Genomic DNA, 25,558 nt, shown 5'->3' on the forward strand with positions numbered 1-25,558 from the left:
CTCATTTTCAATTTTTTTCCATACTGAAGGACCAGCATGTTTCCACTCCATAGAGTCCTGCTTGGTTTCAGGCGCTCAGTGGTGCCCCCAAGACTCATCACCAGTGACTATTCCTTTCAGAAAGTTACCGTCTTCTGTGGCGTAACACATGGAGTGATTCAAGCTTGTCATGATTCGCTGGCCCTTGTGGCTGTCTGTCAGGTCCTTAGGCCCGCAGCGAGCACTAACTTCAGTGTGACATAAAAAATATCGTAAACCGCACCAAAGGAGATGTTGAACCGCTGCAATAAGGTTCGCTGTTGCACACGCCGGTCGTTCAAAATTGCTGCCTCAATGGATCCGACATTCTGCGGGGATGCGGGGATACCTGGAGCGTAGCGAATCTCTAAGGTTCATACGGCCCTTTCGACAAAATACACGCCACTTGGAGACATTGCTACAGTCCATACAGTCGTCCCCATATACGCCAGGCACGTCTGTGAGTTGCACTCGGTTTATGCCCTTTGGTCCACCAACATCGAACTACACTTCGCTGCTCTTCACCAGTTGATGATAGTAACATGGGCGCCATGTTTTGTAGGTCAGGGTTCTCTCACCAGATCTGTACGTGACAACAAAGTACTCTTTGTAGCGCAAAATCCAAAGTATAGCCGACCGCGGTGGCCGAGCGGTTCTAGGCGTTTCAGTCAGGAAGCACACAGCTGCTACGGTCGCAGGTTCGAATCCTGCCTCGGGTATGGATGTGTGTGATGTCCTTAGGTTAGTTAGGATTAAGTAGTTCTAAGTTCTAGGGAACTGATGACCTCCGCTGTTAAGTCCCATAGTGCTTAGAGCCATCTGAACCATTTTGAACCAAAGTATATTATCCTCGAATTTTAACATTCCAACTGCAATACCAGGTGAGAAAAAAGTTATTGTACGTTACTTTGCGATCCTCCTTCGTATTTGTAAAATATTTACCTCCTAATGTGACGACCTTAATCCAGCCAACAGATCAGCATGTCATTGAAGCCACGAAGAAAACTTGTAGAGGAGGTCTGCTACAAAAACTTATTCATAAGAGGGGACATCTTCAAACATTTTGGAAACAATTGTCTGTGCTAGATGCTATTTATAAAGCATCTAAGTCTTGGCGTGTTGTAAAACAATCAACTATAGCCAACTGATGCAGAAACATAAACCCTAAAATAGATTAAATCAGTAATTACGTTGACGAAGACGGCTGCTCATTAGTAACGTTAGCTGCAGTTTTGGAAAGTACTTCAGGATGTGAAACTGTTGACAAAGAAAATATTTCTGAATTCTTTGATGTCGACCGCACAGAACAAGGGCATTCCATGTTGAGTCACAGTGCTATCGCTCATCGAGTACAAACAAGGGAAATCCGATGAGCTGAATGACAGTAACGTAGGTGGCAACATGCCTCTAATTCCAGAAACAGTAAACAACCATGGGTCAGCACTTCAATGGGCCGAAGGGAACAGCAAGAAATGCTGTCCTTTCTGACAAGTTTGTGACGAGTAAAATTCGTAGTGCAATATACTCGTATAAGACACAAGCTACCTCACCGAGCCAGAAATCGTTTCAAGACTAATTCTTTCCAAGTAGTGTAACGTAATGTGATACTGGATTGTACTGTATTTTTTATGTATGATATTTTGACACACTGAAAGGTGGCTGTACTATTTACTGTGATAATTCTGCGTATGTTATGGTCCACAAATACAAATTAATTCGTAAATTTGATGAATGTTCTCAAGCCTTGTAATATAGTTTTAAAATTGCCTTTATAATTGTATACTTTGGACGTATGTTCGAGACCAGAGATGCTGGCGAGAGAGGCTAGCATTACTTTGGCGGGGTGGAGTCAGAGCGGGTTAGTAGCAGTAGTACTTGGTTTCATATGGAAGGAAGCTCGCCTGCCCTAGAGTGGTGGCAGCGTTATTTGGAGCAATTTTTGTAATATGATGTTTAAAGAGAGCTATTAAGCAAAAATGTTCAAATGTGTGTGAAATCTTATGGGACTTAACTGCTAAGGTCATCAGTCCCTAAGCTTACACACTACTTAACCTAAATTATCCTAAGGACAAACACACACACACATGCCCGAGGGAGGACTCGAACATCCGCCGGGATCAGCCACACAGTCTATGACTGCAGCGCCTGAGACCGATCGGTTAATCCCGCGCGACAGCTATTAAGCAGAAGGATTATAATATTGTAGGAATGATAAAAGGTATCATTTAAAGGTAACGTGTTTTTCTGTATTCGTAATTTATTAGTGTGTTGATTGTTATAACACTGCTTATGGTTTACATTTTCTGTAAGTTTTTTTTAATGACGTTATATGGCTCTGTCTTGGGTACGCCTGGGTATTGAGTCAAACAGAGGTTGGATGGCGTGTACAGGTACAGATGTCCATGCAGCTTCAACACGATACCACAGTTCATCAAGAGTAGTGACTGGCGTATTGTAACGAGCCAGTTGCTCGGCCACCATTCACCAGACGTTTTCAGTTGGTGAGAGATCTGGAGAATGTGCTGGCCAGAGCAGCAGCCGAACATTTTCTGTATCCAGAAAGGCCCGTAAAGGACCTGAAACATGCGGCCGTGCATTATCCTGCTGAAATGTAGGGTTTCGCAGGGATCGAAAGAAGGGTAGAGCTACGGGTCGTAACACATCTGAAATGTTAACGTCCACTGTTCAAAGTGCCGTCAATGCGAACAAGAGGTGACCGAGACGAGTAACCAATGGCACCCCATATCATCAAGCCGGGTGATACGCCAGTATGGCGTTGACTAATACACGTTTCCAATGTGCGTTCACTGCGATGTCGCCAAACGTGGATGCGACCATCATGGTGCTGTAAACAGAACCTGGATTCATCCGAAAAAATGACGTTTTGCCATTCGTGCACCCAGGTTCGTCGCTGAGTACACCATCGCAGGCGCTCCTGTCTGTTAAGCAGCGTCAAGGGTAACTGCAGCCATGGTCTCCGAGCTGATAGTCCATGCTGCTGCAAACGTCGTCGAAGTGTTCGTGCAGATGGTTGTTGTCTTGCAAACGTCCCCATCTGTCAACTCAGGGTTCGTCTTTGAGTATACCATCGCAGGTGTTCCTGTCTGTGAAGCAGTGTCAAGGGTAACCGCAGCCACTGTCTCCGAGCTGATAGTCCATGCTGCTGCAAACGTCGTCGAGCTGTTCGTGCAGATGGTCCTTGTCTTGCAAACGTCCCCATCTAGTGACTCAGGGATCAAGACGTGCTGCACGATCCGTTACAGCCATGCGGATAAGATGCCTGCCATCTCGACTGCTAGTGATACGAGGCCGTTGGGATCCAGCACGGCGTTCCGTATTACCCTCCTGAACCCACCGATTCCATATTCTGCTAACAGTCATTGGATCTCGACCAACGCGAGCAGCAATGTCGCGATATGATAAACCGCAATCGCGATAGGCTACAATCCGACCTTTATCAAAGTCGGAAACGTGATGGTACGCATTTCTCCTCCTTACACGAGGCATCACAACAACGTTTCACCAGGCAACGCCGGTTAACTGCTGTTTGTGTATGAGAAATCGGTTGGAAACTCTCCTCATGTCAACGCGTTGTAGGTGTCGCCACCGGCGCCAACCTTGTGTGAATGCTCTGAAAAGCTAATCATTTGCGTATGCTGTCGGTTAAATTTCGCGCCTGTAGCACGTCATCTTCGTGGTGTAGCAGTTTTAATGGCCAGTAGTGTACATTTATGATGGTGCAACTCTTTCTTGTTTTTCTCTATGCTTTCTGTGAGTGTGTGGGAATGGATAGCACAGTGGCTCTGGGGCAGGCAAGGCAATGACCGACGTAACGGGAAAAGCAGCCCCCTGGAATGGGCATAGCTGGGCAGCCGCTGGTGCTGACTCCATGAATGTCGCGATGCCGGGCCATCCACGGGAGGGGCGCGGGAGAGTCAGCTTTTGTACATTAACGACGTAGCCCTGCTCTGCAACCGAGCTGAGGTCAGGGGATGGTCTGTGTCAGGGGAAGGCCGGAGTTTACTCATGTACTGAAGAGTGCTTTCAAGAGATCAAAATCTAACACTTTCCGAAAGAAACACGTCTTGCAGAAAGATAAGAGCCTAGTCCCGGGCGCAGTTTTCTACACTCTTTGCCATCCAAAATACAACACCCTGAAGGAAGCATCCAGATAAGGGGAAATCTGCAGTATACATTTGCAGGCAGGGTGAGATGGCCGGCCGCTGTGGCCGAGCGGTTCTAGGTGCTTCAGTCTGGAACCGCAGAGCTGCTACGGTCACAGGTTCTAATCCTGCATTGGGCATCAATGTGTGTGATGTCCTTAGGTTAGTTCGGTTTGTAGTTCTAACAAGGGGAGGCCGCCAATTGTGAAATTCAGATTCGATTCATACTGCGCATAATAAAAGCTCATGGCCAGAGGTGTAATGTGGCAAAGCACCAAGATGCACTTCTCAGCCGTTGTCGAGAAAATCGACAGTTAAAAGAAACCGTTGCGTTGCCAGTTTGCTGTTTTTTCCACATTCCACAGCACTATAGTGTGGAAAAAACAGCAAACTGGCGCTCATAGGAAGAAGAACAACACCAAAAATGCAACAGGAGCGTAATATGTAAGAAACTGTCTACGCAACCTGCCACTGATGATGCCTTGCAGAAAATAAAGGCGAAACGCGTATGGCACTAAAATTGTGTTTTATTCAGTTGCTGTCAGACGGTCCATAAGTGAAACTTATCAACATACCGTAGTATTACGCGCAACTGAGGAGGACAGGACCACAAAAGTTGAAGATGTGAAGCCAACAGTTACTGAATGCCTTTAGATAAGTGTTCGTAAATAACTTTCATAACGTCAGTTGCGTCTAAGCGGCGTGTTTCTTTGTTCGTTCAAGTAACTCTGAAAACCAATAAGTCTCGTTCGTAAAATTCACATAGGAGACATCTGTAAAGTAAAGTGATAATCTTTCTTAGTCAGATCTATTTTACTTGTATTTAATTGAATGAAGGAATGTGTTAATCCAAAGCTTGTTTCTGTTAACACTTTATATCCTTGTAATTCTCCACTTTAGTATACATACCTATGGCCCTCACGCTCCTCAGGTTATTCATTCCACTATACACAACAGTGACTCGGATGTTAAAGGCGTGTCCAGCTCTTAATTAATTTCCTGTGTCAGGATAAACATTTTTACACATAAAGAGTTTTGCAAGGGGCGATCAGAAAGTTCCCATTCGAGAGCGTTGCTGCAAGCATATAGGCAACCCAGCACGACTGTGATGCTACTACACTCCTGGAAATTGAAATAAGAACACCGTGAATTCATTGTCCCAGGAAGGGGAAACTTTATTGACGCATTCCTGCGGTCAGATACATCACATGATCACACTGACAGAACCACAGGCACATAGACACAGGCAACAGAGCATGCACAATGTCGGCACTAGTACAGTGTATATCCACCTTTCGCAGCAATGCAGGCTGCTATTCTCCCATGGAGACGATCGTAGAGATGCTGGATGTAGTCCTGTGGAACGGCTTGCCATGCCATTTCCACTTGGCGCCTCAGTTGGACCAGCGTTCGTGCTGGACGTGCAGACCGCGTGAGACGACGCTTCATCCAGTCTCAAACATGCTCAATGGGGGACAGATGCGGAGATCTTGCTGGCCAGGGTAGTTGACTTACACCTCCTAGAGCACGTTGGGTGGCACGGGATACATGCGGACGTGCATTGTCCTGTTGGAACAGCAAGTTCCCTTGCCGGTCTAGGAATGGTAGAACGATGGGTTCGATGACGGTTTGGATGTACCGTGCACTATTCAGTGTCCCCTCGACGATCACCAGTGGTGTACGGCCAGTGTAGGTGATCGCTCCCCACACCATGATGCCGGGTGTTGGCCCTGTGTGCCTCGGTCGTATGCAGTCCTGATTGTGGCGCTCACCTGCACGGCGCCAAACACGCATACGACCATCATTGGCACCAAGGCAGAAGCGACTCTCATCGCTGAAGACGACACGTCTCCATTTGTCCCTCCATTCACGCCTGTCGCGACACCACTGGGGACGGGCTGAACGATGTTGGGGCGTGAGCGGAAGACGGCCTAACGGTGTGCGGGACCGTAGCCCAGCTTCATGGCGACGGTTGCGAATGGTCCTCGCCGATACCCCAGGAGCAACAGTGTCCCTAATTTGCTGTGAAGTGGCGGTGCGGTCCCCTACGGCACTGCGTAGGATCCTACGGTCTTGGCGTGCATCCGTGTGTCCCTGCGGTCCGGTCCCAGGTCGACGGGCACGTGCACCTTCCGCCGACCACTGGCGACAACATCGATGTACTGTGGAGACCTCACGCCCCACGTGTTGAGCAATTCGGCGGTACGTCCACCCGGCATCCCGCATGCCCACTATACGCCCTCGCTCAAAGTCCGTCAACTGCACATACGGTTCACGTCCACGCTGTCGCGGCATGCTACCAGTGTTAAAGACTGCGATGGAGCTCCGTATGCCACGGCAAACTGGCTGACACTGACGGCGGCGGTGCACAAATGCTGCGCAGCTAGCGCCATTCGACGGCCAACACCGCGGTTCCTGGTGTGTCCGCTGTGCCGTGCGTGTGATCATTGCTTGTACAGCCCTCTCGCAGTGTCCGGAGCAAGTATGGTGGGTCTGACACACCGGTGTCAATGTGTTCTTTTTTCCATTTCCAGGAGTGTATATAAGCGCCGACATGGGGGCAAGGGACTACTGTCGCCTTTGAATGCAGACTTTTTGATCGCCCTTTTCATTTGCAGTTGACTCTCCACAAAATAAATGTAACAAAATGCACACACGTGCACATAAGGATATGTAATGCGCTTTGACTATGTCATTGGTTGTCACTCACTGGAATCACACACAGCCCTCAAATATGACGAAGTTTCTATCAACAGCAACTGAAAGACACAAATTTATTGAAAGAAGTGACATGATGTGTAATGCTCACATGACAGAGATCACTTAAGTACCACTCTTCAACTAATTTTTGAGTATTTTTCGTAAGTGTAGGATTAACTGGAGAGATAGAAAGGATCCAAAGAAGAGCTGCATTGTTGATTTCGGATTTGGTTCGTCAGTGTGAGTGTCAACAGAAAGACTCCAAAAACTGCAGTGTGTAATGAGTGGGATAGCTCTTTGTGGAAGGACTTACTCAGGGAACTTATTACACCCTCCACTGCATATCTTCCGTAAAGTACGAAGTCTGTGAATAGTACAGAAATTCTGGCTCTAAGACATTCGTACAGACAGCGTTTTCCCCTCATAAAATCTGCGAATGGAATGAATTGTAAGGAAAGTTACAGTGGTACTCCGTGCACCCTCTCTGTCACACAATAGGAGGATTGGGAGTGTACACTGTACGTACATGAGGTGCACAAAAATATGGAAACACCAAAAACTCAACACATTACCACGCCTAATACGGTGCAAGAAAACATCAGGCACGCTAACCATTCCAATCACGTTGAAATGGATGAATACAGGTCATGTTTAGTTTTAAAGGGAATTTTACCATTCTTCCTGAAAACTACCAGCAATTTCACGTAATTATGATGGAGGTGGATAGCGATCATGCGCCCTTGTCTTCATATCAGATTACAAATCTCAATAATACTGGTCTCTGGTGACGACGGTGGTCATGGTAGGTGTGTTAATTCAGCCTGGTGCTCACAACACCAGTCCAGCTTAATGCAAACTGTGTGAACAGAAGTTCTGTTGTTTTGCAACACAGCATCGCCTTGGGAGGAACAAACTTTGTGCCATGGAACTTAGACACAGTGCCTCTTGATACACTGAAGACTTTGGCTCTCTCGGTTATAGAAGTATGCACCGTAGCAGCACAGACAATTTTCCCACGTTCTAAATCACTCAACTGCGATATAATCTACGAGGGCAGTTCAATAAGTAATGCAACACATTTTTTTTCTCGGCCATTTTTGGTTGAAAAAACCGGAAATTCATTGACTTCCGACAGGTGGCAGCGCTGTACGGAGCTGTTAAAATGGCGTCTGTAGCGGATGTGCGTTGCAAACAACGGGCAGTGATCGAGTTTCTTTTGGCGGAAAAACAGGGCATCTCAGATATTCATAGGCGCTTGCAGAATGTCTACGGTGATTTGGCAGTGGACAAAAGCACGGTGAGTCGTTGGGCAAAGCGTGTGTCATCATCACCGCAAGGTCAAGCAAGACTGTCTGATCTCCCGCGTGCGGGCCGGCCGTGCACAGCTGTGACTCCTGCAATGGCGGAGCATGCGAACACACTCGTTCGAGATGATCAACGGATCACCATCAAACAACTCAGTGCTCAACTTGACATCTCTGTTGGTAGTGCTGTCACAATTGTTCACCAGTTGGGATATTCAAAGGTTTGTTCCCGCTGGGTCCCTCGTTGTCTAACCGAACACCATCAAGAGCAAAGGAGAACCATCTGTGCGGAATTGCTTGCTCGTCATGTGGCTGAGGGTGACAATTTCTTGTCAAAGATTGTTACAGGCGATGAAACATGGGTTCATCACTTCGAACCTGAAACAAAACGGCAATCAATGGAGTGGCGCCACACCCACTCCCCTACCAAGAAAAAGTTTAAAGCCATACCCTCAGCCGGTAAAGTCATGGTTACAGTCTTCTGGGACGCTGAAGGGGTTATTCTGTTCGATGTCCTTCCCCATGGTCAAACGATCAACTCTGAAGTGTATTGTGCTACTCTTCAGAAATTGAAGAAACGACTTCAGCGTGTTCGTAGGCACAAAAATCAGAACGAACTTCTCCTTCTTCATGACAACGCAAGACCTCACACAAGTCTTCGCACCCGAGAGGAGCTCACAAAACTTCAGTGGACTGTTCTTCCTCATGCACCCTACAGCCCCGATCTCGCACCGTCGGATTTCCATATGTTTGGCCCAATGAAGGACGCAATCCATGGGAGGCATTACGCGGATGATGAAGAAGTTATTGATGCAGTACGACGTTGGCTCCGACATCGACCAGTGGAATGGTACCGTGCAGGCATACAGGCCCTCATTTCAAGGTGGCGTAAGGCCGTAGCACTGAATGGAGATTACGTTGAAAAATAGTGTTGTGTAGCTAAAAGTTTAGCGAATAACCTGGTGTATTTCAATGCTGAATAAAACAACCCGTGTTTCAGAAAAAAATGTGTTGCATTACTTATTGAACTGCGCTCGTACTCACAACTGCACAGAGCGCTGATCTGACCACGACTGACACTTGCGCCATATGGGGACACTGAACAGGTGGCGCTCGTGGTCAGCTACAGCAGCGCAGTCAGCAGGCTTAGTCAGCATCGGTCGCAGCCGCACAGCTGCCGCCGCCTCTGCGCCTACACACCTGTGCGGCGGGCCGCAGCTGCTGCAGCGAGCCCAGCTGCGCCGCCAGCTGTTCCCTCGCGGCCGCCAGGCGCTGTTCCTGCTGCTCCACCGCCTCCCTCAGCTGCCTCGTCGCCTCCTCCCTCTTCTCCAGGGACTTCTGCCAATGCTCCCGCTGCTGTCTCTCCGACGTCTCCAGCCGCTCCAAGCGCTTCTTCGACTCTGCCTCCAGCTTCTCCAGGGACACGCGCCACATCTGCGAGCATTGCAACGTTCTCCAGCTGAGATGGGTGACAAATTACGACAGAAATAATAGTTTTAAGCGTTCATCATTATGAACATTATAGTATACACTAAAGTAGGACATTCAAAGCAACAATGAGAGAAGCTCAGAAAGTAGTGCACAATAATTTTATTACCACAAAGTATAATAGGTTACAAAAAAATCACAAATGAACTTCCCTGTTCGTAGAAGTCCGCTTGGTTCGAGTATAGCCATCTGCAGACTGCTGGATTTCACTTCTGGATCCTTACAAGTAATCGTGAATACCACACAGCTCGCCAGAATAGAACAACATACTGCCCTCCTAGGGGAAACTAGGAAGCCAGTATTGACACACACAGCACATAACTGCGTACATATGATCAACTGGCTCTCTAGGTGTCCATTACAAAGCATATTAGTAAACACTCTAGCACCCCACTACTCTAAGACACTGGGTAAGGCAACACATGGAATGGAACCAGTGTCAATGCTGTTACATTTTCTACACTGAGAGGCGCAACAATATGCACTGAGGTGACAACAGTCATTGGGTAGCGATATCCACATATAGAGATGGCAGCAGAATAGCATATGATGATGATGAAATCCCATACTTTGAGGAGCATAGGGGACGATGTGGGAGACCTGCACCACCGTACTAGGCAAGGTCCTAGCGGCGGTGGTTTGCCATTGCCTTGCTCCGACCGTAATGAGGATGACTGATGATGGTGAAGACGACACAACAACACCCAGACATCTCGAGGCAGGAAAAATTCCTGAGCCCGCCGGGAATCGAACCCGGGACCCCGTGCGTTGGAAGCGAGAACACTACCGCAAGACCACAAGCTGCGGACATAGAATCGCATATGCAAGGTGTAAAAGGAGATAGGATTGGGGGAGCTATCATCTGCACTCAAGTGATTAATGTGGAAAGGTTTCCGACGTGACTATGGCCGTACAACGGCAGTTAACAGACGCTGATCGCGGAACGGTAGTTGGAGACATGGGGTGATCTGTTTCGGACATCGTTAGGGAATCAAATATTCCGAGATCCACACTGTCAAGAGTGTGCCAAGAATACCCCCCTCCCTCCCCCCCCTCTCAACAACACACTTTATATATCCTCTGCTGCTAGCATTCACACCTGGCGTCTGTGAGTGGTTATTGAATGTTGACGTCCAACATAGGCAGTGGTCACATTAATGTCACTAGATCGTCTATCTGGGGGATATTATATGAGGTAAATGAAAACATCATATTCAACATTGATAATACTATAACGTGAGTGAGTGATACGGGGTGTCCACGTTGTCATTCAACGTCGTTATTCAATCGGCACATTGTACAATCTGTAGACGAAACCAAGAAGAAATTTGGAAAGAGAAACAAAGGTGAGGGGAAATAATGACATTCTAATTCAGTGAGAGACGCCAAGGGACCTGAAAGAATAGCTGTACAGAGTGGCTAGTGTCATAAAACATGGCATAAGATGAACAAAACACAAGCAAAGAAAGAGTAACGGAATGTAGCTGAGTTAAATCAGGCGATGCTGAGGGAATTAAATTTGGGAATGATGCACTTAAAGTGGTAGATCAATTGTGCTACTTTGGTAGCAAAATAAGTGCTGATGGCTGAAGTAGAGTGGACATATAAAATGCAGATTGACAGAACCTTGGGACGCATCTCTGAAAAACAGAGATATGTTAACATCGATTATCAATTTAAACGGTGATCCATCTTTTCTGAAGGTGTTTGTTTCGAATGTAGTGTTGTGTGGAAATGAAATGTGAACGATGCACAGTTCAGGCAAGAAGATATTAGAAGCTTTTGAAATATGGTACTAAAGGTAAATGCTGAAGATAGATGCACAGATCGAGTAACTACTGAAAAGGCGCTGAAAACAGAAACAGGAATATTTCTAATTACTATTAAAAACAGTCTTGATCACGATTTATTTAACAAGGTGACTGGTTTCGACCACTACTGTGGTCATCTTCAGACCATTGAGTAGGAACCCCTTTCTGTTGGAGAATCCAACAGAAAGGGGTTCCTACTCAATGGTCTGTAGATGACCACAGTAGTGGTCGAAACCGGTCACCTTGTTAAATAAATCGTGATCAAGACTGTTTTTAATAGTAATTATTTACAAGACATTGATCACTGCTGTTCCCGTAATGCATTCAAAAGTAATAGGAATATTTCTGTATATGTAATTTTTTTTTGGGACAGTAGTTCCTGTATCATCTGCGAAAAGCTGCTAATATTGTCTTCCATATTATAGATGTATGTATGATAATGACAGGAAGTCTGCTTCCTGACTTCCGTCCCATCCGTTCCTGTTCCTGCTGACCCACCTGTTCCTGTTCGGATCGTCTTTCTGCGGCACGCTCCTCTTCTTCCAGGATTCGTTCCAGGCGCATCATAGCCTGCTCCGCTTTCGACTCCAACTCCTGCTGTTGTTCCTGGAGCATCAAGAATAAACATAATGACATATCATGACTAGTCAATGAATGTTTACAACAGGAGGTACAACAAACATTCGACCAAACAGTCTTACCATTTCTACAAGACCTTACCAACGGTTCAAATAAAAATGTGTTTCACTTATCGTATTAAAAACATTATCAGTGGATTTTTCTGGAATAGTGCTCGGTGTTTTAACATATATTGCTTATACACTAATCCACCTATGTAGCTGAGTTGTCAGCGAGTCTGGCTGGTATGCACCACTGGCAGAGGACGACACGGCGGTCGGTCGGGACAAATTCGTCCATCATGGCCAGAAGATGGAGCTCCATTTATACATTTGACAAGATTGTAAATTTTTACATTAATAAAATGTTACTTACAGAAAACTTGCGCCTGTCATAAGCGTTTCCATGTTTTGTAATGAACTGTTTCTGCTGAAGAGTTAATCTATGGTAATGGAGTTGTCAAAGAGAAACGACTGCAGTCTATATTTTGACGCAATGCTGCTGTCTGTCAAACAAATGGAAGGGCCGGAGGTAGAAATCGTTACCCATAAGAGCAGCCCGCCATGAATTCCTCTTCTTCTGTGCCAACCTTTTCATCTTAGAGTAGCACTTACAACCTGTCTCCTCAATAATTCCATTCTCTCAAGAAAAATATAATAATTCCAATATCAAAGAAAGCAGGTGTTGACAAATGTGAAAATTAGCGAACTATCAGTTTAATAAGTCACAGCTGCAAAATACTAACGCGAATTCTTTACAGACCAATGGAAAAACTAGTACAAGCCAACCTCGGGGAAGATCAGTTTGGATTCCATAGAAATATTGAAATACGTGAAGCAATACTGACCCTACGACTTAACTTAGAAGCTAGATTAAGGAAGGCAAACCTACGCTTCTACCATTTGTAGATTCAGAGAAAGCTTTTGACAATGTTGACTAGAATACTCTCTTTCAAATTCCGAAGGTGGCAGGGGTAAAATACAGGGAGCGAAAGACTATTTACAATCTGAATAGAAACCAGATGGCAGTTATAAGAGTCGAGGGACATGAAAGGGAAGCAGCAGTTGGGAAGGGAGTGAGACAGGGTTGTAGCCTCTCCCCGATGTTATTCAATCTGTATATTGAGCAAGCAGTAAAGGAAACAAAAGAAAAATTTGGAGTAGGAATTAAAATCCATAGGGAAGAAATAAAAACTTTGGGGTTCGCCGATGACATTGTAATTCTGTCAGAGACAGCAAAGGACTTGGAAGAGCAGTTGAAGGGAATGGATAGTGTCTTGAAAGGAGGATATAAGATGAACATCAATAAAAACAAAACGAGGATAATGGAATGTATTCGAATTAAGTCGGGTGATGCTGCGGAAATTAGATTAAAGTAGTGAAGGAGTTTGGTTATTTGGGGAGCAAATTAACTGATGATGCTATAAGTAGAGAGGATATAAAATGTAGACTGGCAATGGGAAGGAAAGCGTTTCTGAAGAAGAGAAATTTGTTAACATCGAGTATAGATTTAAGTGTCAGGAAGTCTTTTCTGAATGTATTTGTATGCAGTGTAGCCATGTATGGAAGTGAAACGTGGACGATAAATATTTTAGACAAGAAGAGAATATAAGATTTCGAAATGTGGTGCTATAGAAGAATGCTGAAGATTAGATGGGTAGATCACATAACTAATGAGGAGGTATTGAATAGAACTGGGGAGAAGAGAAGTATGTGGCACAACTTGACTAGAAGAAGGGATCAGTTGGTAGGACATGTTCTGAGGCATCAAGGGATCACCAATTTAGTATTGGAGGACAGCGTGGAAGGTAGAGGGAGACCAAGAGATGAATACACTAAGCAGATTCAGAAGGATGTAGGTTGCAGTAGGTACTGGGAGACGAAGAAGCTTGCACAGGATAGAGTAGCATGGAGAGCTGCATCAAACCAGTGTCAGGACTGAAGACCACAACAACAACAATATTCCATTCTCCGTTTTCCTCTACAGTTTTTATCCTGTACAGCCTCCTCTAGAGGTATGGAAGCTATTTCGTAATGTATAAACAGATGTCCTATCGTCCTGGCCCTTCTCGTTCTCGCTGTTTTCCAGATATTCCTTTCCTCTCTGAAGTTAAGTCCCATAATGCTCAGAGCCATTTGAACCATTTTTGAGAACGACCTCTCTGGTGCCTTTACCTTTCCAAATGCCAAACTGATCGCCATCCAACACATCCTCAATTTACGATTGTTATGTTACATGTTTGGTTAAACTGAGATATGAGAGCAATACCATATGGCAAAGCAAATTATACTACAGACAATTTTCTAGCGGTACTTGCGGATCTACAATGTACCAGAATATGCTGCATTCGAAAGCACAACAGATAAGGTGATCAGACTAATCGATACCAAACTGAAAGTTTGGACCGAACCAATAGACAGGGTATCAAAAAGTTTTACAGCTGAGTTATGTGTTCGTTTCTATGCAAATGGTTCAAATGGCTCAGAGCACTATGGGACTTAACATCTGAGGTCATCAGTCCCCTAGACGTAGAACTACTTACACCTAACTAACTTAAGGACATCACACACATCCATGCCCGAGGCAGGATTCTAACCTGCGACCCTAGCAGCAGCGAGGTTCCGGACTGAAGCGCCTAGAACCGCTCGGTCACATCGGCCGGCTATCGCCCCTAACGTTGTGAATATTAACCACATTAAAGGTGAGCAAAGAGCGTATAAACCTTCCAGTACTAACATCTCACGCACACATTTAGAACAGAAACAGCACATCCCCAGAAGTGTCGTTTCTGTACTAAGCTGAAATTTTACACACTGTCTGTGGGTGAGGCATCTATTTCTACATAAAACTACGAACCACGAAAATATGAATAGCTGATGCAGTGTCAAAAAGTGGAGCAGTGCTGTTTCTCTACTAAACGATTGAGCCGAAAATCGATATTGAATTGAAAATTACAAAATAATCTACGTCTACATCTACATTTATACTCCGCAAGCCACCCAACGGTGTGTGGCGGAGGGCACTTTACGTGCCACTGTCATTACCTCCCTTTCCTGTTCCAGTCGCGTATGGTTCGCAGGAAGAACGACTGTCTGAAAGCCTCCGTGCGCGCTCCAATCTCTCTAATTTTACATTCGTGATCTCCTCGGGAGGTATAAGTAGGGGGAAGCAATATATTCGATACCTCATCCAGAAACGCACCCTCTCGAAACCTGGACAGCAAGCTAAACCGCGATGCAGAGCGCCTCTCTTGCAGAGTCTGCCACTTTAGTTTGCTAAACATCTCCGTAACGCTATCACGCTTACCAAATAACCCTGTGACGAAACGCGCCGCTCTTCTTTGGATCTTCTCTATCTCCTCTGTCACCCCGATCTGGTACGGATCCCACACTGATGAGCAATACTCAAGTATAGGTCGAACGAGTGTTTTGTAAGCCACCATCTTTGTTGATGGACTACATTTTCTAAGGACTCTCCCAATGAATCTCAACCTGGTACCCGCCATACCAACAATTAATTTTATATGATCATTCCACTTCAAATCGTTCCGCACGCATACTCCCAGATATTTTACAAAAGTAACTGCTACCAGTGTTTGTTCCGCTATCATATAATCATACAATAAAGGGTCCTTCTTTCTATGTATTCGCAATACATTACATTTATCTATGTTAACGGTCAGTTGCCACTCCCTGCACCAAGTGTCTATCCGCTGCAGATCTTCCTGCATTTCGCTACAATTTTCTAATGCTGCAACTTCTCTGTATACTACAGCATCATCCGTGAAAAGCCGCATGGAACTTCTGACATTATCTACTAGGTCATTTATATATATTGTGAAAAGCAATGGTCCCATAACACTCCCCTGTGGCACGCCAGAGGTTACCTTAACGTCTGTAGACGTCTCTCCATTGATAACAACATGCTGTGTTCTGTTTGCTAAAAACTCTTCAATCCAGCCACACAGCTGGTGTGTGTAGTCTCGCATGACTCTTTAATGTGCTCAGAGCTGCAGAAAGCGCCAGTCTGAGGAAAGCTGGCATCGAAGGGAAGCACAAAAAAGGAAAACGTCCAGTGCTGAGCGAATACGAGAGCTACGGCAGTGTCCAAAATTAAATGAAGAAACGGCGCTAGCGCCTCAGGCATACGGCGACGATGTGAGAGAGTCTAAGTTTGTGACTTATCTAGTCTGTAAACATCACATTACTCTGTGCAGCCAGTGCGTTACAGAGATTGGTAATTAAATTACATATAATTACGAAATACTTGTTACGCTTTTATCCTGACTTTATCACGAAAAATCTACGGCGCGGACCCGACAGGCGTAAACAGAATTTTTTTCTCGATAGAAGTCTCCACAGAGTTTGTAAAATATCAGACTGTCACCACACGATGGAATACTTTTCATTTCTGTTGCTCTATATAAAAACTTCTCCTGGAAGCGGAAGGCAGTCAGATCGACACATATATTGTGAGCTACAGCGTTTCACGAACAACCGTTGTTGTTGTTGTTGTCGTTGATGTTGTGGTTTTCGGCCCGAAGACAGATTTGACGCAACTACTCTATCATGGGCAAGCCTCTTCATCCCTGAATAACTATTGCGACCCTCAACCTTCTGAATCTGATTACCGTGTTCATTTCTTCGTCTACCTCTATGACTTTTACCCTCCAATACTAAATACGTGATCCCTTGATGTCTCAGATTGTGTCCTATCAACTGATTCCTTCTTCTAGTCATGCTGTGCTAAAATTTCTTTTGTCACCAGCTCTATTCAGTACATCCTCATTACTTACGTGACCTACCCATTTAAACTTCAGCATTCTTCTGCAGCATCGCATTTCAAAAGCTTCTATTTTTCTCTTTTCCAAACTGTTCATCGTCCATATTTCACTTCCATACATTGCTACACCCCATACAAATACTTTCAGAAAAGACTTCCTGCCACTTAAACCTCTATTTAACATTAACAAATTTATCTTCTTCAGAAACGTCTTGTTGGCCATTGCCACTCTACATTTTATATCCTGTCTACTTCGGCCATGGTCAGTTAGTTTCCTACCCAAATGGTAAAATTAATCTGTTCCTTTTAGTGTCTCGTTTCCTAATCTCATTTTCTCACCATAACCTGATTTAATTCGACTACATTCCATTATCCTTGTTTTGCGTTTGTTGATGTGCATCTTATATCCACCTTTCAAGTCACTTTCGGTTTAGTTCAACTGCTCTTTCAAGTCCTTTGCTGTCTCTGACAGAATTACAATGTCACTGGCAAACCTCACAGATTTTATTTCTTCTCTCTGAAGTTTAATTCTGACTCATAATTTTTCTTTGGATTCCTTTATTGGCTGTTCAAAGGACAGAATTAATAAATTTCGGGGTAGGCTACAGGCCACTCTCAGTCCCTTCTCAACTACTGCTTCCCTTTCAAGCCACTCAACTCTTATAACTGTCGTCTGGTTTCTGTAAAAGTAGGAAACGGCCTTTCACTCCCTGTATTTTACTCCTGCTATCTTCAGTATTCCAAAAAGAAGATTCCAGTCAACATTGTCAAAAGATTTCTCTAAGTCTACAAATGCTGTAAATGTAGGATTGCCTTGCCTTAACCTATTTTCTAAGATATTTCGTAGGGTCAGTTTTGCCTCGCGTATTCCCACATTCCTGTGGAATACAAACTGATCTTCCCAGAGGTCGGCTTCTACCAGTTTTTCCATTCTTCTATAAAGAATTCGCGTTAGTATTTTGGAACCATGAATAATTAAATTGATAGCTCGGTAATTTTCACACCTGATTAACTGTAGGATGTTGCAAACACAAGAAGCAGTTTCACTAGTCGTTCTCCGGTGAACACTCACCTTGCGGACGAGCGCCTGCTCCAGCTGCCTGGAGCGCTGTTCCAGCTGCAGTTCCAGTTCGGACAGAGCCTCTGCTTGCGAAGCCAGCTGCTTCTCTCTGTCTGCCATCTTGCTCTCCATCTGCTGGAGTCTGGAGTCCAGGGCGTTCACGCTGCTCAGCTTGGAGTCAAGTTCCTCTTGTTGGCGCTCCTGGACAGATAAAACGAAGATGCAGAGCAGTGGAGACTCCAAGGGCGTCAGGCAGTTTGAGAATTCATAATCGTCAGCGTCAAGTTACAGAACTCGAACATTTATTGAAGTAGTCGTCATTAAATACGTACACTGGAAAAAGTCTTGTGTTATGCCACTAATCCCATTCCAGAAAAGAAATTGAACATCACTGGAGCATCGACACATTACAGACAACTCACAAGGGAGGTCCGCAGGTGTGGGACTGACATTTTGAAGCCAATTCACACGGTGAAGTAGGTTAGGGTCGAGGTATCACCTACTGCAGCCACTCAGCATTGTGAGAATGCGAGAAATCGAAAAAAATTTTAGAATTCCGTGTTACGGTCTAAAGCCTGTAAATAGTAAGTTTATGCAGACTTAGAGTGTAGCGCAGTGGATCAGATACGTTCCTGCAGTGCAGAAGATTGTGGTTTCGAATCTTCTCTTGGACTTGGAAATATTTCACTTCAAAACCTTTATGGTAATGGATTTGATCACTATTTTCATCGAATCAATTAGTTTGAATTTATTTTTTATTTATAGTATTTTGTCACGTAAGTTTAAACATCTTACTAACTGTTTCAGTAATCCTTACTTTTTCACCCTGTTATTCTTTCTTCATTTGGACTGGTTATGCATGTGATTATAATTATCTTTATTTATTTGACACAGCACGTAAAAGTAGGAAAATGCTGACGCATCAGTTAAAAAACAAAAGACGAAGTAATCTATTTCTGTTGGCTGCTCATGAGGTCTAAAATGTATTCTTCGTTACAAGATGTGCATTTTTTCTGGTGGTGATCTTCATATAAACATTTAAGATGTAAATTCTTGTTACCTTCTGGACAATATAATGCAGATGAAGATTTAAACATAAGAAGGGATTACGTATAAAACGAAATTTAAGCAACGTGTGGAACAGAAGTAATGAATGCACAAGGACAAAAATGTACGATCATAAAATGGAAGATATTAAACAGAAGTGAATACATAAAAATAATTTAAATCACATGCAGAAGGAGTCGAAACGAGAAAAGAATGACGAGAAGCAAAAATGAGAGCTAATGAAACAGTGAATACGAAGTTTAAAATGATGTCACAAACGATTATAAATACAATATAACATTTAAATCAATTAATTGAATAAATATAGTGATCAAAGCTTTTTCGATAAAGATTTTAAAATAAAAGATATCGAAGCATCTACCAGAATTCCAACCCACAACCTTCTGGATATCAGGAATGCACTTTCTCCTCCACACTACTTACTCAGTATACATAGTGCTACTATTTTTTTTTGGTTCTAGTCCATTACGTGACGTTCCGAAATTTTTTATCGATTCCTATCAAATGAGTGCTCACCCTGGTGAATGAATGGAAGATGTCCCCACAGTGGGGAACTCTCTTTGTCAGAAAAAGTCAGGTCGTTCCCCTTTTGAGGAAGAGTCGTCAGACAGATGTGCACAACTGAAGTCGTATATCGACGATATTAATCTATTTTACAATTATTTTCGAGGATTTTAATATTTTTCGAGCATTAAAACACCTGATATTAGAATCAACATGGATTCCTCAAACAGCCAGCTAGCGAAATTCAAATTTTTGAGATCCAGAACTAAGTAAATAGTGTGTCCAAGATGATGATGTATCCCTTGATCCAGATGGTATTCAGTGCAGTTATGCAGTGTTGCCTAGTAAATAAATGAGCTTATGGAGTAATGACTTTGTGACTTGTTTGAAGGCATTGTAGCCAATGGGACTCAGCACTTGGTTCTTATGGTGGAGGAATCGGGCAGTGTGAGGTTTTTCAGAAGAATAGTTCATATGCTGAGGATGATCAAATTAAATGAAACAGAACTATGAGATATGCCACTAAGTGAAATAAATCCCTAATGAGATATGTATTGAAATTGGCTTGAAACTGTCTGATCGCATCAATGAATGGATTAACAAGCGCTAGAGTCTGGTTTGAGAAAGGAGTCAAAGAAATGATACAAAGTGGACTGCTAAGGAAGACATAGGTCAATTATTGCTGAAACGACTTCGCATGGCGAGATTCAGAATTATAGCGGAAATACTCTTGGATAGAAATAAGTGCAAAGTGCACTCTCATTCTGTCTGGGAAACTGGTGCTTCGTTAAGAAAACGGCAACGTAATTTATATTTATTGGCTGGTCTAGAAGCTGGACATCTCATATAGGAGAACAATATTCTCTCGTGTGGTCATCAGTTAGTCAGTGGTGTCCAGTGTCACTTGTCATGTACTGGAGTATTAGTCACCATGTCTTCACATCATCTCGTGAACTAGGAAGGAAGAATTTCTCCACAGAAGTCAGTGGTCCCAGTAAACAATAGCTCCTTTACTCAATGCCTAGCAGTAATAAAACCACTGCCCACTGCAAACGTGAACTTTTTGGAGGTGCTATCACTGTTGCTCTTGTACTGTGAGTGTGGACCTAGCGTCTGAGTTGACCACGCCTACCCAGTGTCGAAGTCAGGATACTCCATGTTCTCAGACAGCTGTCATGAAAACCATTTCACTGGTACTATAGTACTTCTCATGGCGATCTTACTCTCCCCAACATTGAAAACTCATGAGCACTGTCCCTATGTCATGTTTCTGTTGTCAATGTATGCCGGTTATTCTCGTGTGTAGGTTGGCGTACTTCACAGAAAACTTTAATGGTGAAGGCTGTGTTGTCGGTCAAGGGGCTATGTCGTAACTCTGATGAGATCTTACACATACCAACAACTGACATACTTGCCCCATGTCCGGCCACTGTGGTCGAGCGGTTCTAAGCGCTTCAGCCCGGAACAACGCGGCTGCTACTGTCGCAGGTTGGAATCCTGCCCTGGGCATGGATGTGTGTCATGTCCTTAGGTTAGTTAGGTTTAAGTAGTTCTAAGTCAAGGGGAATGATGACCTCAGATGTTAAGTCCCATAGTGCTTATAGCCATTTCAACCAACTTGCCACATGGTTTCCATAGAAACCTGTTGTACCTGGGCTGGAGACATTTCCTACAAGACATTTGAAGTCCTAACATCAACAACACTTGTGCATTACCTCTAGGAAACGTTCCTGATACTGTTACATGGCATATGTCCATTACTCACATGCCAAATAGCAGGTAGTCCAAGTGACAGAATTAGGAGTAAATGTCCCGTATATGAATGGGCTACGTTGTGGCCCAGAAAGGGAATCAGTTATTAATGAGTTCCACAACAGATGTTGTGGATATATTGATCAGCGGACATAGTACCAAACTGGCAATGACTACTGTAGCTAGAAGAAACTATCAGTTGACAGAGTATGCTGGAGGATGGCTAGACTCGGGAAAGAATAATGGAATCTCCAGCTCGGCCTAGTGCCTGCTGAGTACAGTGGTGGCCTCTTGATTTACGGCCTAGTGTCATCATCCTAATCCCTGAGCACCCCCATGAACCTGCACCAGATAAGCCTCCAGCATAAAGTAGTGGAACCACAAGCTCAGCCTCGAGCTGCTGAGTGTGATGGCGACTGCAAAAGCCACTGTACAGTCTGTTCTCCACCTGCTTTCTGAGCACCTATGCGTACCTGCTGCTCTGAGACTCGCCGGCAGTGAGCGGTGGACTCACCAGTTCGGTCTCACATTTGCTCAGCGTTGCAGTGACTGTGACGGTCACCGTCGAGTCGGCAGCCCCGTGCTCATGTTCTGCCTGATGCCTGAGTACCTCTACACATCTGCATTTGTGTGCCCAGGCTGAGACCAGTGGACTCACCATCTGAGCTTCGGGCCACTTGAGTATGGCAGCTACTGTGATGGTCACCAACAGTTGCCCACATCGAGCATATTCTCCACCTACTCTGACAGTGCCTCCGCATATTTGTAGCTGTAAGTCAACATCAGTGAGAAGTGATTGTACCAGATCGGTTATATGCCACTGAGAGCAGTAGGAACAGTGGCAGACACCATACAGTCTGCATCCTCAAGTACGTCCTACCCGTGCTCAGTGAGTACCTCCATGTACCAATTGCTGTGGGACTCCCCATCAGAGAGTAGCGGATCCACTAGCTTGGCCTCAAGCCTGTCGAGCACAGCAGCCATTGCAATGACTGTCATATGCACAGCAGCGCTGAGCGCGTTCTGCTCCTGCTTCCTTTGAGCACCTCTGCGCAGCTACAGTTGTGAGAAGCCCCAGCGGCGTGCAGCGGACTCACCAGCTCGGCCTTGTGCCTGCTGAGTACAGTGGTGGCCACTTGGTTTACGGCCTAGAGTGATCTTCCTGCTCCCTGAGCACCCCCATTAACCTGCACCAGATAAGCCTCCAGCATAAAGTAGTGGAACCACAAGCTCAGCCTCAAGCTGCTGAGCGCGATGGCGACTGCAAAAACCACTGTACAGTCTGTTCTCCACCTGCTTTCTGAGCACGTATGCGTACCTGCAGCTCTGAGACTCGCCAACAGTGAGCGGTGGACTCACCAGCTCGGTCTCACATGTGCTGAGCATTGTGGTGACTGTGACGAAATGGTTCAAATGGCTCTAAGCACTATGGGACTTAACATCTGAGGGCATCAGTCCCTTAGTCTTAGAACTACTTAACCCTAACTAACCTCAGGGCATCACAGACATCCAAGCCCGAGGCAGGATTTGAACCTGCAACTGTAGTGGCAGCGCGATTTCGGACTGAAGGGCCTAGAACCGCTCGGTCACAGCAGACAGCTGACTGTGACGGTCACTGTCGAGTCGGCAACCTCCACCACATGATCTGCCTGCTATCTGAGTACCTCTACACATCTGCATTTGTGTGCCCAGGCTGACCAGTGGACTCACCACCTGGGCTTTAGGCCAATTGAGTGTGGCAGCTACTGTGAGGGTCACTGTTGTGGACATAGTTCTGCGTAGTCAGCGCGTACACAACTTTCCCAATAGAGTGCACCCCGCTAAGCACAACAACGCAGGCGCAGCGCTGGTCCATCTCCGCACTACGAGATGGCGCTGTCTTAGAGACGGACCAAATTCTGCTTCATCCGATCCGCTTATTAATATGGAACACAGCCAATGAGATTGCTGCTAACATAGAACCTTTTCTCCTCGCGGATCACACTCGCGCAGTGATACCTGAACGCGTGAGGTATTATAACGAGTGTACAGACCTCTGGTTAGTCAGTATGCATTAGTCTGCATTTGCCTGCACCAGTCTGCATTAGTCTGCATGAGTCTGCATTAGTTTATAGTCAAGTTTCAGTCTGTGCCTAATAAAATTATCATATTCCTGCACAAAGCCATGAAGATAAATGAATAGACACTTTGTCAAGCATCACAGATATGTGAGAATAAGATTAACGTATCAAGACCAAAGGAACTTCAGATTGTCAATTGTAAATAGCATCCTGAACCAAGTTAAGTAATTTTTATGCTTGTTATTATTTTAATAAATGTGTGTGAAAGTTAATCAAGTTCTGTTTAAAGTTGGTCACCGTCAATCTGCTACTCTAAGCGTGCAAGTGGCATTTCTATTGTCTGACCTAACGGCAGAAGATAAACACGCCACGATAAGACCACGTGACATATTGCTGACACTGGCCTACTTCGTTAGAGTGACAAGTCAAATAATGTGATGGTGTGTGTACCGAAGGTCTTACAGTACGCACACCACAGTCACCATACAGTTGCCCACATCGAGCATTTTCTGCACGTGCTCTGACAATCCCTCCGCATATTTGTACCTCTAATGCACCATCAGTGAGTAGTGGTTGTACCAGATCAGCTATGTGCCATTGAGAGCAGTGGGAACAGTGGCAGCCTCGAGCACGTCCTACCCCTGCTCAGTGAGTACCTCCACATACCAATAGGAGTGGGACACCCCATCAGAGAGTAGCGGATCCACTACCTTGGCCTCGAGCCTGCCAAGCACAGCAGCCATTGGAATGACCGTCGCATGCACCTGCTTCCTCTGTGCATAGCTACAGGCCCCAGCGGACTCACCAGCTTGGCCTTGTGCTTGGTGAGCGCGGCGGCGACCGCGGCGGACACCATCTGGTCGGCGGCCCGCAGCACGTCCTCCGCCTGCTCCCGGAGCGCCGCCTCCGCGTGCTGCCGCAGCGCCAGCCGCGCCCCCGCCAGCGCCTGCAGCCTCTCCTCGTCCAGTTCCACCCTCAGCATCTGGCGCGCCTCCGCCACCGCCTCCTGCAGGTCGGCCTCCCTCCTGCCGCGCAGCCGCTGCTCCTCCGCACGCAGACGCTCTGCCGCCGCACGCCATTCCTCGTCCACTGTCTCCATTGCCAGTTTCCACCTGCCGTACGAATGTACACACTTCTCTTCGCAAAAGGTAATTTTCTGTGTCACAAACTGTTAAGACTATGTGTGACTGCCATAATCTAAAAAGTCTGTTTTCACAGCACAATGAGGAACAAAGTTAGAACAGGTGGACGGTTTCAAGTACTTAGGAAGCATATTCTCACAGGATGGCAACGTAATGAAAGAATTGGAAGCGAGGTGTAGCAAAGCTAATGCAGTGAGCGCTCCTTCTGCAAGAAGGAAGTCAGTACCAAGACTAAGTTATCTGTGCACCGTTCAATCTTTCGACCAACTTTGTTGTATGGGAGCGAAAGCTGGGTGGATTCAGGTTACTTTATCAACAAGGTTGAGGTTACGGATATGAAAGTAGCTAGGATGATTGCAGGTACTAGTAGATGGGAACAATGGCAGGAGGGTGTCCACAATGAGGAAATCAAAGAAAAATTGGGAATGAACTCTATAGATGTAGCAGTCAGAGCGAACAGGCTTAGATGCTGGGGTCATGTTACACGCATGGGAGAAGCAAGGTTACCCAAGAGACTCATGGGTTCAGCAGTAGAGGGTAGGAGGAGTCGGGGCAGACCAAGGAGAAGGTACCTGGATTCGGTTAAGAATGATTTTGAAGTAATAGGTTTAACATCAGAAGAGGCATAAATGTTAGCACTGAATAGGGGATCATGGAGGAATTTTATAAGGGGGGCTATGCTCCAGACTGAACGCTGAAAGGCATAATCAGTCTTAAATGATGTTGATGATGATGATGAATGATTTTTTTGGAATGGAACCATTGAAAATACAGTGCATCAGCAAAGTCTCCCCACAGTGGGAAGCTCCGCATGTCATGCCCTGCGGGACTTGTCAGTTTGGCAACATATTCATGCTGCTGTATAATCTAGAGGCCGGGATCCATTGCTAGTGGGTGCAGTAATTTTGGGAGATGGGATTCTACAATATTGCAATTGAAGTAGTAAGTGGGTATGTTGAGTGCAGTTGCAGATAATTTAATGATGTTTTTTTATTTTCTTATAACAGTTATTTCTTATAAACAGTTATTTTCTTATAAACAGCTAGACTGCACACACAAGTCACTTACTTACTAAATTTTTTTATAAA

The 25,558-nt window shown here is 45.1% G+C and overlaps 1 protein-coding gene across 1 annotated transcript in view; it reads right to left on the minus strand.

Moving 5' to 3' along the window:
- Positions 1 to 25,558, minus strand: part of LOC126424670 (trichohyalin-like) — a 187,267-nt gene that overhangs the window by 106,429 nt on the left and 55,280 nt on the right. Inside the window, exons 6-9 of the mRNA XM_050087400.1 lie at positions 24,134 to 24,440; positions 17,957 to 18,145; positions 11,983 to 12,090; positions 9,386 to 9,619 (exon numbers count right to left, since the gene is read on the minus strand). Of these exons, the coding sequence (XP_049943357.1) occupies positions 9,386 to 9,619; positions 11,983 to 12,090; positions 17,957 to 18,145; positions 24,134 to 24,440 (838 nt within the window). The remainder of the gene's footprint in view (positions 1 to 9,385; positions 9,620 to 11,982; positions 12,091 to 17,956; positions 18,146 to 24,133; positions 24,441 to 25,558) is intronic.

Source organism: Schistocerca serialis, chromosome 10 (assembly GCF_023864345.2).
Source record: "Schistocerca serialis cubense isolate TAMUIC-IGC-003099 chromosome 10, iqSchSeri2.2, whole genome shotgun sequence".
NCBI classification, from domain to species: Eukaryota; Metazoa; Arthropoda; class Insecta; order Orthoptera; family Acrididae; genus Schistocerca; species Schistocerca serialis.